The sequence below is a fragment of the Brienomyrus brachyistius genome, unplaced genomic scaffold, assembly GCF_023856365.1.
Source record: "Brienomyrus brachyistius isolate T26 unplaced genomic scaffold, BBRACH_0.4 scaffold65, whole genome shotgun sequence".
NCBI classification, from domain to species: domain Eukaryota; kingdom Metazoa; phylum Chordata; class Actinopteri; order Osteoglossiformes; family Mormyridae; genus Brienomyrus; species Brienomyrus brachyistius.
This window is the reverse complement of record NW_026042340.1, coordinates 990,442-1,004,043: the sequence shown is the minus strand read 5'-3', so window position 1 is coordinate 1,004,043 and position 13,602 is coordinate 990,442. Positions and strand designations below refer to the sequence as shown.

At 45.8% G+C, this 13,602-nt stretch overlaps 1 protein-coding gene across 1 annotated transcript in view; it reads right to left on the bottom strand.

Annotated features, from left to right (window-relative positions):
- The window catches only part of LOC125725332 (protein NLRC5-like), a 554,938-nt gene that overhangs the window by 506,428 nt on the left and 34,908 nt on the right, over positions 1-13,602 (bottom strand). The window contains exons 8-12 of the mRNA XM_049002177.1: positions 10,431-10,604; positions 9,371-9,544; positions 8,312-8,485; positions 7,692-7,865; positions 2,640-2,813 (exon numbers count right to left, since the gene is read on the bottom strand). Coding sequence (XP_048858134.1) covers positions 2,640-2,813; positions 7,692-7,865; positions 8,312-8,485; positions 9,371-9,544; positions 10,431-10,604 — 870 coding nt within the window. The remainder of the gene's footprint in view (positions 1-2,639; positions 2,814-7,691; positions 7,866-8,311; positions 8,486-9,370; positions 9,545-10,430; positions 10,605-13,602) is intronic.

The following is a 13,602-nucleotide window of genomic DNA, read 5'->3' as shown; positions in this document are numbered from 1 at the left end:
ATAGGTGCAGAGGAATGTCGTGGTTGGATAAGGCATGTAAGAAGGTTTTTCCCTCAGTGCAGGAGAGGATATTAAATGTGATGTGGATGAAGCCATGTGGCCCCATCGTCAAGACAGGAGAGACTGAGTATCAATAGTGGCTAATTCTTATGCTGTAATAGACTGAGTATTAATAGTGGCCATTTCTTATACTGTAATAGACTGAGTATCAATGGTGGCTATTTCTTATGCTGTAATAGACTGAGTATCAATAGTGGCCATTTCTTATGCTATAATAGACTGAGTATCGATGGTGGCTATTTCTTATGTTGTAATAGATTTTTATACTTTACTGTAATAGATCTTATCTTTATTTTCTTAATTTCTTATACTCTGATAGATGTTATTTATGTTTACGTGTATTTTCTGTAAAATGTACAGTATTTCAGTTTTTTTTAAAGAACAATGTCAAAGAATCAATAAAATTTGCATCAAAGCATTTTTAATTCTGGATCCAATTCTTTGCAAGAAGCCAAATTTGACACAGTCTCTGTATAAAGATAACAGGTGGCACTGGCATGACAGCTATGTCATAATGACAAGCCATGGTACACTGATTCGCACTTAGTGCTGTATTTTGTATTTTGCAGTCCATTGTGTAATGATTGATTGGAAAAGCTCATATACTTGTTTGCAAGTTGTGTTGTTCGAAGGCAGAGTTTGCTTTTGTTTCATATTTTAAATGTTTTAGCACAGTTAGAGCCTTTTGCAAACAAAATGTGTCTCTTTGACCACAAGTGCCACTGTTTGGGCCTGTGTGTTACCTGTTTTGAAAATGTGGAGTTTGAGTTGACTGCTGCATGAAAGCAAACTAGAAAAACTGTAATAATCCAGCCTACTGGGTTCTCTTTAGTAGCGTCGTGTCCGGGCAGGAGAGGAGTTTCCAGCCCCACAGCAGAGACCCTCCTGGCCGAGTCTGCAGCCTTATCTTGGGGTGATTTATTTTATTAACCTAAAAGTGGATTTTCTGTGAGCATTTGGTGCAGAACAGATTCAGCGCAGCTAACCTCTCCTCATAAGACATTCCTCTGAGACCAGGAATCTGTCTTGAGCTCTGCATTGAACCCTTTCCAAGGCAGCAACGTCCTTTTTAAGGCATGCTGCCCAAACCTGCACACAATATTTGTATTAATATGAACCCACAGATGGTCACGTAACTGGCCATGTCGCTCACATAGCATAGAATTCAACAAAAAATGTTCACTGTCCTCCTGTTACTGTAATAATTTGGGAAATTGTAGTTGTTTGGCTCCACTACTCCCGGATTGGTGGAGCACCTCCAACTCCACCTAGCAGACATACCTATGAGATGACTGAGGTATGGATTGATTCTGATCATGTATGGACTAATCATCCCGAGATTCAAACACGTCACCCACCGTGATTCGCCCATATTATTGTTGTGCCACAGTTGAACTGCACTAACATGTTTTTTCATTGATCACATGTATAACTTGTTTCTCACAAAACTGCTAGAACACCTATCTTGCCTCTCTCTGGAGAAATGGACACTTATCTTGTCTCTCTCAGGGCAAAATGGAAAGTGTTGCCCAAAATTCTTCGTAACTGCAAGTGAAAACAGCCTCACAAAGAGCGCATCGCCTGGGGGGGGAGTCTGGCCACATGTTGGTCTCCTGACAGGACTGAAAGGGGCTCCCAAGTCCGTGTGTGAAGGTGGGTGATGATGGCACGTCATAGTTTTCTGTATATTTCAATAAATATTTCTGAACAGATCAAAGCGAACCTGTTTGTTCCTTCGAAAGCCCTACATCCTCCTCTCACATTAAAACAATATTCTAGGTGGGGTCTTAATAAGGAATTGTATAATCTTAGCATCACCTCCTTTGAATTAAACTCCACACACCTAGAGATGTAACCCAACATCCTATTGGCCTTTTTAATTGCTTCCCCACACTGGCTAGAGTGGGACATCGAAGCATGAACATACACACCGAGATCTTTCTCATAATCAGCTACCTTTATTTCAGTGGAACCCATAAAATATCTGTACTTCATATTTCAGCTCACTGAATGAATTACCTTACATTTATCTACGTTAAATTACATTGGTGGGGGACAACATCAAAGGCCTTCTGGCCTTCTAAGTACTTTTTGTGATAAATTTCTCTTGTAGCTTCCTCAAAGAACTCAAGTAGACTAGTTGGACAGCATCTACCTCTCCTAAATCAATGCTGGCTAAAATATGGTGGAGGTTCTGTGATGTTGTGGGGCTGTTTTTCCTCCAAAAGCCCTGGAAACCTCGTTAGGGCACATGGCACTATGGACTCCATCAAATACCAGGACATTTTAAATCAAAGTTTGGCTGCATCTACCAGGAAACGAAAACTGGACGGTGATCCTAAGCACATGTCGAAATCAACACAAAAATGGTCTGCTGATTATTTGGCTAAATGGACGTTTCCTGCTTCACTGCTTAATTAAAACATGGATCGAAGGCTGATAAGATTGTGGGATATAAGGAAGCAGGATAAGAAAAAAGAAGCTGTTTGTGTTTGTTTATTATGTAACTGCTGAAATGCATTGTGGGTTTTCTTGGTGTCCAGTTTGTTTTTTTTTTTAAATGCATATTCTGTACTCACTGCAGCTTCTCCAGTTTACAGCTGGGATCCCCCAGTCCAGCAGAGAGCAGCTTCACTCCTGAATCCTGCAGGTCATTGTCGCTCAGGTCCAGCTCTCTCAGGTGTGAGGAGTTTGGCCTCAGAGCTGAAGCCAGGGAAGAACAGCCTTCTTCTGTGACTCTACAGCCTGACAGCCTGAAGAAAGGAAATGAAAACACTGTTTTGTACAGCCGTTTGTACATGTAATTAGCTGTATAAAGTGAAGGAGAGACCAGCAGCAGTGATCAGCTCTCAGGGGTTTAGCGGCTGCTTGTCTGCAAAGATATAACTGTAACACAGTGATCATACACGACTCACTGAAGCTCAGCTTTTAATCTGACATCCTGAATCACTGTGAATTAACGGCCAGAAATGAGCATTTAATTTCTAAACCAAACCATCATCACGCTGGTGCACCTGTAACCCCCAGACACCGGCTGCTCTGCGTTACCCTGCCTTCCGCTCCTTTTGTTCTGTTTTCTCTCCTCCCACCTCACCTGTGACCCCCAGACACCGGCTGCTCCGCGTTACCCTGCCTTCCGCTCCTTTTGTTCTGTTTTCTCTCCTCCCACCTCACCTGTGACCCCCAGACACCGGCTGCTCCGCGTTACCCTGCCTTCCGCTCCTCTTGTTCTGATTTCTCTCCTCCCACCTCACCTGTGACCCCCAGACACCGGCTGCTCCGCGTTACCCTGCCTTCCGCTCCTCTTGTTCTGCTTTCTCTCCTCCCACCTCGCCTGGGAACAGACAGCAGTGTCTCCCTCACGTCTCCCGTCTCTCACACCTAGAGATGCCGACTCGCAATGAGGACGCCGCTGACTGCCACTATCCATCCATCCATCCCTCCATCCATTTTCCAAACCGCTTATCCTACTGGGTCGTGGGGGGTCCGGAGCCTATCCCGGAAGTAATGGGCAAAAGGCAGGGAATAAACCAGGATGGGGGGCCAGCCCATCACAGCGCACACTCACACACCATTCACTCACACATGCACTCCTATAAGTCCAATTAGCCTCAGCATGTTTTTGGACTGTGGAGGGAAACCGGAGTACCCTGAGAAAAACCCCCCGACAACATGGGGAGAACATGCAAACTCCGCACACATGTGACCCAGGCGGAGACTTGAACCCGGGTCCCAGAGGTGTGAGGCAACAGTGTTAACCACTGCACCCCCATGTCGCCCCCTGACTGCCACCAGCCGCCCTAAACTTTCATCTTCCTGCTGTCATTTTTATTTTTAATAAAGTCTGTCTCACTGAGGCTTCAGTCCAGTCACCCATCACTGCCTGTATGTCCTGTAACTCATACCACACTATAATATAACTGCCCACTGCCTGAAACAACTGGAATTATGTTTTGAAACTTAAATTACAGTGAAAGTACAAATAAACAAGTTTCATGGTATGTGAGCCCAAACCTGAGGTCAGGCAGCAGCCTCAGTCTCCTCCTGTCTACCACCCTCCTCCCTCATCCACAGTCCTGTCCCAAGCAGACCCTGATGGCAGTAAGGATGAGGCCTGGTACAGATGTCAAGGGCAAGGAGACCAGACTGGGAAAGATTAACATCCAGAACCCTGAAGAGAAGAGAGCTGGGAAATCCCTGAGGATCTCCTCAAGGAGAGGGGTGTACAGAGTCTGCCGTGTTCTTGTGAAAAAGCTGGAACCTCCATTCTCCCCCTTTCTTTTTAACAAGCACTACTGGTGATGCCCAGGGACTCCAATTCTCCTCTATGACTCCATCCGCTAACAGCCCAGCTACCTGACGATCGATTTCTGCTCGTTTCTCCGAAGAGGAGTGATCGGGGGGTGATCACCCGTCCTTACAGAGTGCTTCCCAAGTGCACACCAGGGCGTGTTCTGTTTAGAAAGGATGAAGACATCGCTGAACTTGAGCAGCAGGGCCGATAGCTCCGCTTGTTACTGCACCGTAGCAGGAGACTCATCTAATGGGACAGGAGGCACCCGGGGTGAACAAACTCCAATCTCCTCCTTCCCAGTCTGGGAGAGAGACGTGATATCAGAGTCCTCACTGGGGTAGAACTCCCCCATGTGTGACCCCTGCTTTAGTGTAACGGGTGCAGCTGTAGCGGTGAGCACACTGGCCAGCTTGACGCCGTCACTCGCACTGGACACTGTATGAGCTACCAGTCCTGTTGTGTCTGGCACACTGGACTCCATATAGCCATTGAAATGAGCAGCTGTCAGTATGCCTGCTGGGGAATGAAGGGCCACTGGGACCATGGCTTCACTCAACTGTCATAGTGGTCGCCAGTGACACACTGCAGCACTCCGGAAGTAACTCTCTGCTCCGTGGCAGGGGAACGCTAATGTCCCATAACTGTAACATACCCCGGCTCAGGTCTAAGAGTGAATGGTTCCTGGTGAGGAATGCAGGCCCGAGGTGAAAAGTCACAGTAATAGTACCTGGAGTGTCCAACCTTTGTACATTTACTGCACAGGAGTTAATGTAGCTTTTAGTCAGGGGGCGAATCCGTAGTGCCGAAACTGACAGGCGAAAATCAGCACTAAAGACACACAAGCCCCTGAGTCCACCAGGATAGCTACGACAGTGCCGTCCACAGTCCCTTTCAGGTATGAAGTCTGCTGCTCACACTTATGAGTGTCTATCTCACATCCCCCAGCAGGAGTCTCCACGATCATGGGGCCCATATGAAGGTGAGCTGATTTCTGGGCCTCGGCACCAGCTGCTCTGTTTCCCTGCTGACTATTGTCATTAACTCGGCGTGGTGACAGAAATCGCACACCTCGCTTACTCTGCTCATCCTCCTGTCGAGAGCGCCAGCTTGATCGGGGGCTGCGTCCCCCACGGTGCTGCGATCGCCGGTCCTGCCACGGGCTGCCCCCTTCAGGTACCTGAGAATCGCGATCAGGAGAGCGCCCACCCCGTCTGTATGGTGCCCCCCCACTGCAGATCTCAGTCTGCGATTCTCTCATTCGTCTCTTTAATTTCCATCCTAAGGAATCGCACCACCTCAGCAAGTCCATCATCTGCACATCTAAGACCATCGACTGTGGACAGCAGCATCATCGCTAATACGACGGCTGCTAGAAGGTGCACTCACATAGTCTATCTTCAGGGCTTCTCATGCAATGTCGCATCGTCCCGCTATCAGCAGAGCCTCCTCCAAATCTGTAGCCCCCTGCCCGAGACACTTTGTCTTAGAAACGGGGTCCAGCCCACCGAGAAAGCGCCTAAACTTCTCCTCCCGCTGTGCCACACTTCCATAATCCGGAAAAGCCTCCTGCACCAACCGACTTATTCCAGCAGCATACAGGATACGTCGAAGCTCTGACTGGGAGCACGCGATCGGGCAGAAAGTGACGCTCTGAAGCACGACATAAACTCTTTTCGTCCATAAACTGTTTTTGTCCGAAAGCCTCTTTAAGCTTCTCTTTAGACGTGGCGTAATCAGATTGCACTGCAGCGGGCAGGCTGTCCCATAACAGAAAAGCTGCCCCACTCAAGCAAGTCGGAAGAATTCGCACTAATTCATCATAATAGTCACGGCTACAGCCTGAAGATGCCTTCACCGCCACGTCCAGCTGCCTCACCCAGCAGAGGAACCTTTGGCTCCCATCACCAGTAAAGGCAGAGGGCAAGTCGATTGTCATGTTCATTCTGTCGGAAGATCGACTGGGTTCTCCCCGGACAGACTTTAATGGATCCTCATCGCCGAGCCACATGTTGCGGGAAGCAATAGCAAGCTAACATCCATCCATCCATTTTCCAAACCGCTTATCCTACTGGGTCGCGGGGGGTATGGAGCCTATCCCGGAAACAATGGGCACGAGGCAGGGAACAACCCAGGATGGGGGGCCAGCCCATCGCAGGGCACACTCACACACCATTCACTCTCACAGGCACACCTACGAGCAATTTATCAACTCCAATTAGCCCCAGCATGTCCTTGGACTGTGGGGGGAAACCGGAGTACCCGGAGGAAACTGATTTGTTTTTCTTTGAATAAATTTATTTCAATGAAAGGTTGCATTTTTCTCATGTTTTCAATGCTCACATGAAGCTACTTCACCAAAAGGTGGATTTTTTTCTAACACTTTTTACAAATTTTTACAAGGGGTGCCGATAATGGTGGAGGGACTGTATATTGGTTATAGACGATGCTGTATTTGTACTAAATGGTGGTAAGTTACTTGTGTCCCCTACTGTGAACACACAGGTAAAATAATCATTAAACTCATTTACTATATCAATTTCATTTATAAGATCCTTACTATCCTGCAGATTAGTGATTTCAGCTTTTAGAGCTCTTTTGGAGTTAAAATATTGGAAGAAATGTTTAATGTCATCCTTAGCCTCTAATGCAATCTTCCTTTCTACATTCCTCTTAGAGTCTAATGTTATTTTTTAACTCGACCTTTAGACTTAGATACTCCTGCTTTATTTTGAAATCATTAGTTATTTTCTACCTTAGTATCTCCAGTTTACAGTGTGGAATACCCAGTAATACTGACCACAGTATCCCCAGTTTATAGTGTAGAATACCCAGTAATACTGACCTCAATATCCCCAGTTTACAGTGTGGAATACCCAGTAATACTGACCTCAGTATCCCCAGTTTATAGTGTAGAATACCCAGTAATACTGACCTCAGTATTCTCAGTTTACAGTGTGGAATACCAAGGAATATTGACCTCAGTATCCCCAGATTACAGTGTGGAATCCCCAGTAATACTGACCTCAGTATCTCCAGTTTACATTGTGGACTACCCAGTAATACTGACCTCAGTATCTCCAGCTTACAATGTGGAATACCCAGTAATAATGACCTCAGTATCTCCAGATTACAGTGTGGAATACCCAGTAATAATGACCTCAGTATCCCCAGTTTACAGTGTGGAATCCCCAGTAATACTGACCTCAGTATCTCCAGCTTACAATGTGGAATACCCAGTAATAATGACCTCAGTATCTCCAGCTTACAGTGTAGAATACCCAGTAATACTGACCACAGTACCCCCAGTTTACAGTGTGGAATCCCCAGTAATACTGACCTCAGTATCTCCAGTTTACAGTGTGAATCCCCCAACCCAACAGACAGCAGCTTCACTCCTGAATCCTCCAGGTCATTGTTACTCAGGTCCAGCTCTCTCAGGGGTGAGGAGTTTGATCTGAGAGCTGAAGCCAGCGCCTCACAGCATTTCTCTGTGAGTTCACACCGGCTCATCCTTAAAGAAATGAAACCATTTTAAATCCACTTTATACACTGCAGTACTCTATTCAAATAAAGAGAATAGGGTCCATGACATAAAGGATTTTTAGAAAACAATTAATTTATTAATAACCATTTTTAACAATCGTCCAATTCTGATTGCTGTCCGTTATATTTTTGTCCATAACATGTTAATGAACATGTTTAACTGTAACAGTACCGTTAACGTTTCTAACCTACACAAATGTTTTGTATGGATTATATGATTGAATGGATGTTTCCTGCTTCACTGTTTAATTATTTCTAACATCTATTGAGGGCTGATAAGATTGTGGGATATAAGGAAGTAGGAGAAGAAAAAAGAAGCTGTTTGTGTTTGTTTATTATGTAGCTGCTGAAATGCATTGTGGGATTTCTTGGAATCCAGTATCTTTTTTGTAAAAATGCATATTCTGTACTCACTTCAGCTTCTCCAGTTTACAGCTGGGATCCTCCAGTACAGCAGAGAGCAGCTTCACTCCTGAGTCTCCTGGGTGATTGTAGCTCAAATCCAGCTCTCTCAGGTGTGAGGGGTTTGACCTCAGAGCTGAAGCCAGGGAAGAACAGCCTTCTTCTTTGACTCTACAGCCTGACAGACTGCAGAAAGAAAATCAAAACCTTGTTTTCTACAGCCGTCTATTTGCATGTAGTTAGCTGTATAAAGTGAGGGAGAGACCAGCAGCAGTGGTCGCCTCTCAGAGGATTAGGGCCTGCTTCTCTGCAAAGATATAACTGTAACACAGTGATCCTTCACGACTCACTGAAGCTCACCTTTTAATCTGAATAATTGCTGAAGTCACTGTGAATTAACGACCATTAATGAGCATTTAATAATTTAATTTCTAAACCAAACCATCATCACGCTGGTGCACCTGTGACCCCCAGACACCGGCTTCTCTCACACGGAGACACGCCGACTGAGGAGGCCGCTGACTGCCACCAGCCGCCCCAAACTTTCCTCTTCCTGCTGTCATTTTTATTTTTACTAAAGCCTGCCTCACTGAGGCTTCAGTCCAGTCACCCATCGCTGCCTGTATGTCCTTAAACTCATACCACACTATAATATAACTGCCCACTGCCTGAAACAACTGGAATTGTATTTTGAAACTTAAATTACAGTGAAAGTACAAATAAACTGATGGTTTCATGGTATGTGAGCCCAAACCTGAGGTCAGGCAGCAGCCTCAGTCTCCTCCTGTCTACCACCCTCCTCCCTCATCCACAGTCCTGTCCCAAGCAGAACCTGATGGCAGTGAGGATGAGGCCTGGTACAGATGTCAAGGGCAAGGAGACCAGACTGGGAAAGATTAACATCCAGAACCCTGAAGAAATGAGAGCTGGGAAATCACTGAGGATCTCCTGAAGGAGAGGGGTGTACAGAGTCTGCCATGTTCTTGTGAAAAAGCTGGATGCTGTTGAAGACCCAGTAATACTAACTTCAGTATCTCCAGTTAACGGTGTGTAATGCCCAGTCAAACTGACCTCAGTATCACCAGTTTACAGTGTGAATCCCCCAGTACAGCAGAGAGCAGCTTCACTCCTGAATCATGCAGGTCATTGTCACTCAGGTCCAGCTCTCTCAGGTGTGAGGGGTTTGACCTCAGAGCTGAAGCCAGGGAAGAACAGCCTTCTTTTCTGACTCTACAGCTCGACAGCCTGCAGAAAGGAAATGAAAACATTGTTTTCTACAGCCGTCTATTTGCATGTAATTAGCTGTATGAAGTGAAGAAGAGACCAGCAGCAGTGATGAGCTCTCAGGGGTTTAGTGGCAGTTTTTCTGCAAAAGATGTAACTGTAACACAGTGATCATACACGACTCACTGAAGTTCAGCTTTTAGTCTGACATCCTGAATCATGTGAATTAACGACCATAAATGAGCATTTAATTTCCAAACCAAACCATCATCACGCTGGTGCTCCACGTTACCCTGCCTTCCGCTCCTTTTGTTCCGCTTTCTCTCCTCCCACCTCACCTGGGAACAGACAGCAGTGTCTCCCTCACGTCGCCCGTCTCTCACACCCAGAGACCCCGACTCGGAATGAGGACGCCACTGACTGCCACCAGCCGCCCCAAACTTTCCTCTTCCTGCTGTCATTTTTATTTTTAATAAAGTCTGCCTCAGGCTTCAGTCCAGTCACACATCGCTGCCTTTAGTCCTTAAACTCCTACCACACTACAATAAAACTGCCTACTGGCTGAAACAACTGGAATTGTGTTTTGAAGCTGAAATTACAGTGAAATTACATATAAATTGATGATTTAATGGTTTGTGAGCCCAGATCTGAGGTCAGGTAGCAGTCTCAGTCTCCTCCTGTCTACCACCTTCCTCCCTCATCCACAGTTCTGTCCCAAGCAGACCCTGATGGCAGTGAGGATGACGCCTGGCAGGGATGTCAAGGGCAAGGAGACCAGACTGGGAAGATTCACATCCAGAACACTGAAGAGATCAGAGCTGGGAAATCACTGAGCACAAGAGTCTGCCGTGTTCTTGTGAAAACGCTGGATGCTGGTGGAGACTGTGGAATACCCAGTAATACTGACCTCAGTAACCCCAGTTTACACTGTGAATCCCCTAGTCCAGTAGAGAGCAGCGTCACTCCTTTATTCTTTAGGTCATTGTCACTCAGGTCCAGCTCTCTCAGGGGTGAGGTGTTTGATCTTAGAGCTGAAGTCAGCATTTCACAGTGTTCATTTGTGAGCCCGCAGCTGTTCAGCCTGGAACAGAAAACACTTTAAGACACAGACATATACACATCCTACACATTAGCTAAATACCAAACATTACAATCTGCATTTGTTTTCAATATAATTAGCAGCACAGCTTACATTTCAAAATGAATTACAGTCTGCAGAGTGTCCTGTGCATCTTGGTACTTTGCTGCAGTCAGATGATCACTAATTGTGAGTCAGTGCATCTTAGCTCAAAACTAGAGGTAAAAGCATTAAGTACAAGCTACAGCCAAAAATCACAGAATATATATGAACACATGGACATCAAGATGGATGTGAACCTCCCATAACAGTCAGACCAGTGCTTCCAGTGCAGTCCTTAGCCGTCTCTCTGCCAGGTGTCCCTACACTCCACACGTATCACTGAAAGGAGGAGATGTGAACATCCACAGCAGCTAATGCAGCAGCAACTGGCACTTGGATTCCTGATCCCATGAGTAAAATCCTTTTTCCCTGTATTGTTATACCTGGGATCATGTCAAATCACCAGTTAGGTCTGAGTGACATGACGATATTATTGGTAATCAGCGTAATCAGACAAGTATCTCGGGGTTGATATCTGACAGTGACTAACCGGCGATTATCGGCTTTGCTGGGGAAACACGCTTAGGCTACATACAAAGCAAGATAACAGAAGGATTCATGATTTGCTTTCAGTTCAGCCCTCTAGCCTAAGATTCTGAAGCAGTAAAACAGAAACATTGCCATTTTAGTGCAGAATTTCACAAGCATTGTCCCTCACAGTAACTGTGCCTTTGCCATTATTGTAAGTTCAGTATTGTCACATCACCAACTTCTATCTGTGAGTCAGCAGCCAGACTGTCAGCCATTGAAATTGAACTTTCTGGTGGGAATTTTGAGCTTCACAATGCTCTCTCTCTCTCTCTCTCTCTCTCTCTCTCTCTCTCATCTATCTGAATCAATCAATCAATTATTATGTATATGGCTTTAACCACAGGGTTTACAAAGCGCTTTACAAATACTTAGAAAGAAAGAAATCCAAATAAGCACAGAGTAAATGAAAATAAGCACAAAAGAAATTAAAATAGAGTCTATATATATATATATATATATATATAACAAATAAATAAAAAATAATAAAATACCACCATAAAGTACTTTAACCATCTATGTTCTCTGTAGGGGCCCCTCCCTCACAGGGGCCTCTAACCTCTATGACTTCTGGGGGGAGTGACCCCCCCCCCCACAATAACTGATAAAATTAAATGCATAAAATAAAAAAATGGTTGTGCATTCTGTTCACATCTTAAAAAAAGAACAATAAAATTAATGTAGAGCTGTAACAATTGACCGGTCGTGCTTCTGCAATTCACAGTCAATAGTTACAAATTTCATAGAGGTGGGCAGCCTTGCAAAGAAGATGTGTGTGTCAGTAACGCGCTCTGGCCCCATCCCTACTAGACGTGGTGGTGAAATATACAGCAGATTATCGTTGCTGCATCGCTGGCTGTCGGAATGGTGCCCGATAAACGGTGTGGGTTACATAGATAACTGGCAAATGTTTGGGAGTAGGCCTGGGCTTTTGAAGAGGGACGGTATTCACCCCTCGCGGGCTGGTGCTGATCTCCTGTCCAAAAGCATAGCTCATAGTCTCCAGGCAAATCGCTGACTAGCCAGAGCCAAGAGTCATTACCTAGGGCTCATGTTACTGTCTGTTCCCCGCACTTTTAACCGTGGAGGTCTATTCCACCGTAGTGTATGTAATAATAACTTAATAATAATTAAACTGAATCTGTTATTAGATAATAGGTGTAATGCAAGGCTAAAAATTGGACTTAATGTAAGTCCAATTAATTTGATTTGATTTGATTTGATTTGATTTGATTCAAACCCTTTATTGCTGTTGCAATATACCATGTCACTAGTCACAAGTACCAGCGAAAAGCAGGCCATCGCCCGACCTTACATATACAACATCACAGTAGGGGGTAGACCGGCCGGGAGACAGGGGAGGAGAGAAAAAGAGAAACAGGATGACATGAGGAGAGAGGAGGAGAAAACACCTCAGCAACATAAGCACATGATCACTACATCGTACAACATGAAAAGACACGACTCGCAACGGGTGAGGGACTGGGGAGGTGGAGGTAGTCCAGCATAGACAAACAGCCATCCGGTCCTGCAGCCATGGAGGCGCTGGTCACAGACCCGCCTGTTCACGCTGGGGGTATGAAGCGGCGAAGGCGTTGGATGGGGGGAGGGTGCAAGTCCTTGGGATTGGGGGAGAGGAATGCAAGAGAGTCTCACTGCCTGTTCTTCCGGGGGAGCTTTTTGTTCAGCAGCAGCCTTGGCCAAGGCCAGTGCTGATTAAGGGGAGCCAGAAGCTTGATAGAATAAGGTTGTTTGGGTTTCCGTGCGAGAAGCTGTAATTTCCAGCTCCTCTAATTTCCACGCTGGTCTCCGCCATCCAATAAGTTTTGCAAAGCTGTGAGCTTCTCCATGATGTTATCCAGTTTCACAGTCTGAGTGCTAACAGCTCTGCCCACTCCATCAATCATTCCGGCCAGCCTAGTGGGGCTTTGAGAGGCTGTCACGGTCTTCTTCAATTTTGATAAACCAGGGCAATGCCTAATCCAATCAGCATAATACCTGTAATCATAGTTCCGAATAGGTAGATGTCTTCAATGTCCTCCACGGAAAGAGCTGCCAGGCACACGACCCTCCACCGCTCCCATCCGTCCATCGTGTAGCCAGCCGCGTACATTCCCGCTGGACAGTTAGGTTCCCCCGAACCCAGGCTTCTCGTTGAGAAGATGGTGTCAATTGCGTTGAGAGACCAGCTGATCAAATCCATAATTTCTCGTAGTTTGGAGAGCAGAGCAGAGAGAGTCTCTTCAAGTATAAGACAGTAGACTAGACGAGACGAGAGGAGCGAAGCAGGGAAGATAAGGGGAGGGAGAGGGAGAGAAGTGCGACCGCCTCCGCTGAGAGCCAAAGAGAAATTACATTAATTAATTAATGT